This window comes from Clytia hemisphaerica, unplaced genomic scaffold, assembly GCF_902728285.1.
Source record: "Clytia hemisphaerica strain Z4C2 unplaced genomic scaffold, Clytia hemisphaerica genome assembly, whole genome shotgun sequence".
NCBI lineage: Eukaryota > Metazoa > Cnidaria > Hydrozoa > Leptothecata > Clytiidae > Clytia > Clytia hemisphaerica.
In genome coordinates this window covers 226600-228469 of record NW_027104588.1, presented here as the reverse complement: position 1 = coordinate 228469, position 1870 = coordinate 226600, and the positions used below count along the sequence as shown (strand labels likewise).

At 33.1% G+C, this 1870-nt stretch overlaps 1 protein-coding gene across 1 annotated transcript; it reads left to right on the top strand.

Moving 5' to 3' along the window:
- Positions 1–660: 660 nt before the first annotated feature.
- Positions 661–1498, top strand: LOC136823569 (clytin-like). Its single transcript, XM_067079754.1, has one exon. It carries the CDS (start codon positions 703–705, stop codon positions 1399–1401), a length of 699 nt encoding a protein of 232 aa, XP_066935855.1. The 5' UTR covers positions 661–702; the 3' UTR covers positions 1402–1498.
- Positions 1499–1870: the final 372 nt, after the last annotated feature.

Genomic DNA, 1870 nt, shown 5'->3' with positions numbered 1-1870 from the left:
AATTTGAAAAACAGTAGTGCCATTTCAGGAAAGCGCATTAGTTTTGGAAACGGGAAAAATTTAAGAAAAATTTCAAAAGTAATTCAATTAACTGAATTAAGGGCTCTGACCATAGTGAATTTTCAATTTTTACCACGTACAAAATATAGATTTCTACCTGATGTAGCCCACAAAACTGTGGCATTTCAACTTTGAAAAGCTTATTTTCGACGAAGAAAAAACATATTGAACATTTTTTTACGGTAGATGGTGTACCGAACCATAACAAGATTTTCGGAAAATTTTTCTAAAAGCTTACTTGTCTCAATCTTGAAAATAGTGCTTTTTGAGCAGTTTTTTGATGCATTAATTTAGAAAAAATTTTCCGAAAAATTTAAAACAGTTCAATTCTTTGCGGACAGTTTGAAAAAACTCGAAATAAAAAGGTTAATTACTCATTAAAACTTAGCACTTTTTATAAAAGAAGGTAATGCAACATATTATTAACGTCTTTTTAAAGTTCATAGCGTCATTTTTGCAATTAAATTCCTAATTACTCTTAAGGGATTTGATTAAACAGCAATTCATAAAGGTCATTCTTTGCTAAAAGTGTTAAAGTTCAAATACTGAAGTCAATTTTTCGACTATGGTCAGAGCGCTTAATTGAATTAATTGAATTTTAAACTCAATGTCTGAATATCTCATTTTTTAGATAAAGGAAAGATGATGCAAGCAATCTCGAGACGTGTCTTTTCAGTTACTACATCTGCAGCTCGAAGATCAAATTTACAGCTCAAAGCAAATTTCCATTCAAGCATTTTATTGGCTTCGGATACTGGCTCCAAATACGCTATTAAGCTTAAACCTGAATTTGCCAACCCAAAATGGATCAATAGACATCAGTTCATGTTTAACTTTTTGGACAAAAACGGCGATGGAAAAATAACATTGGATGAAATTGTCTCCAAGGCTTCAGATGATATTTGTGCTAAACTTGACGCAACACCAGAACAAACCCAACGTCACCAAGAGGCTGTTGAGAATTTTTTCAAGAAAATGGGTATGGATTACGGCAAAGAGGTTGAATTTCCAGATTTTGTTAAAGGATGGGAAGAATTAGCAAAGCATGATTTGAAACTTTGGTCACAAAACAAACGCACTTTAATTCGTGATTGGGGAGATGCCGTGTTTGATATTTTCGATAAAGACGGAAGTGGATCGATTAGTTTAGACGAATGGAAGGCTTACGGACGAATCTCTGGTATCTGTCCTTCAGACGAAGACGCTGAGCGAACCTTCGAAATATGCGATTTGGATAATAGTGGAAAACTTGACGTTGATGAGATGACCAGACAACATTTGGGATTCTGGTACACTTTGGATCCTAACGCTGATGGTCTATATGGTGATTTTGTTCCCTAAATTTTAGAATATTTTGTAATATACTGTTTCTGTTCAATCTAGAATTCCTTATGAAATTATTAAATATATTGTCTATCCTCAATAAGACTCTAACTGATATTATCTTCTTTTCTCGTATTTCTTTTACTCCTGTTATTATAGCCTTGAAACGCACTAACTAAATGGTTTATAGGGTTCCATCCATTGAGTTTAAAGCCCGGAGGGCTAGAGTAGAATGGTTTTAAGAAAAATGGTTTTTGCTTTGTCATTTCATTTTAAGATATTTTAGATGAAAGCTTCTACGGGAGGTGATAGGTGGTGGTATTATTTTTGAATCTTAAAAAAAGTTGTAGTTTCCCCAAATAATCTTGAAAATAATCAGAAGAACTTTTCAAAAGTGATGTGACCTATATTTATCTTGTTAATTAACATCTCATTCTTTCCTCAAAAAAACTAGTACCAGAGGTTTCTAAAGATGCTCCTCTGACCT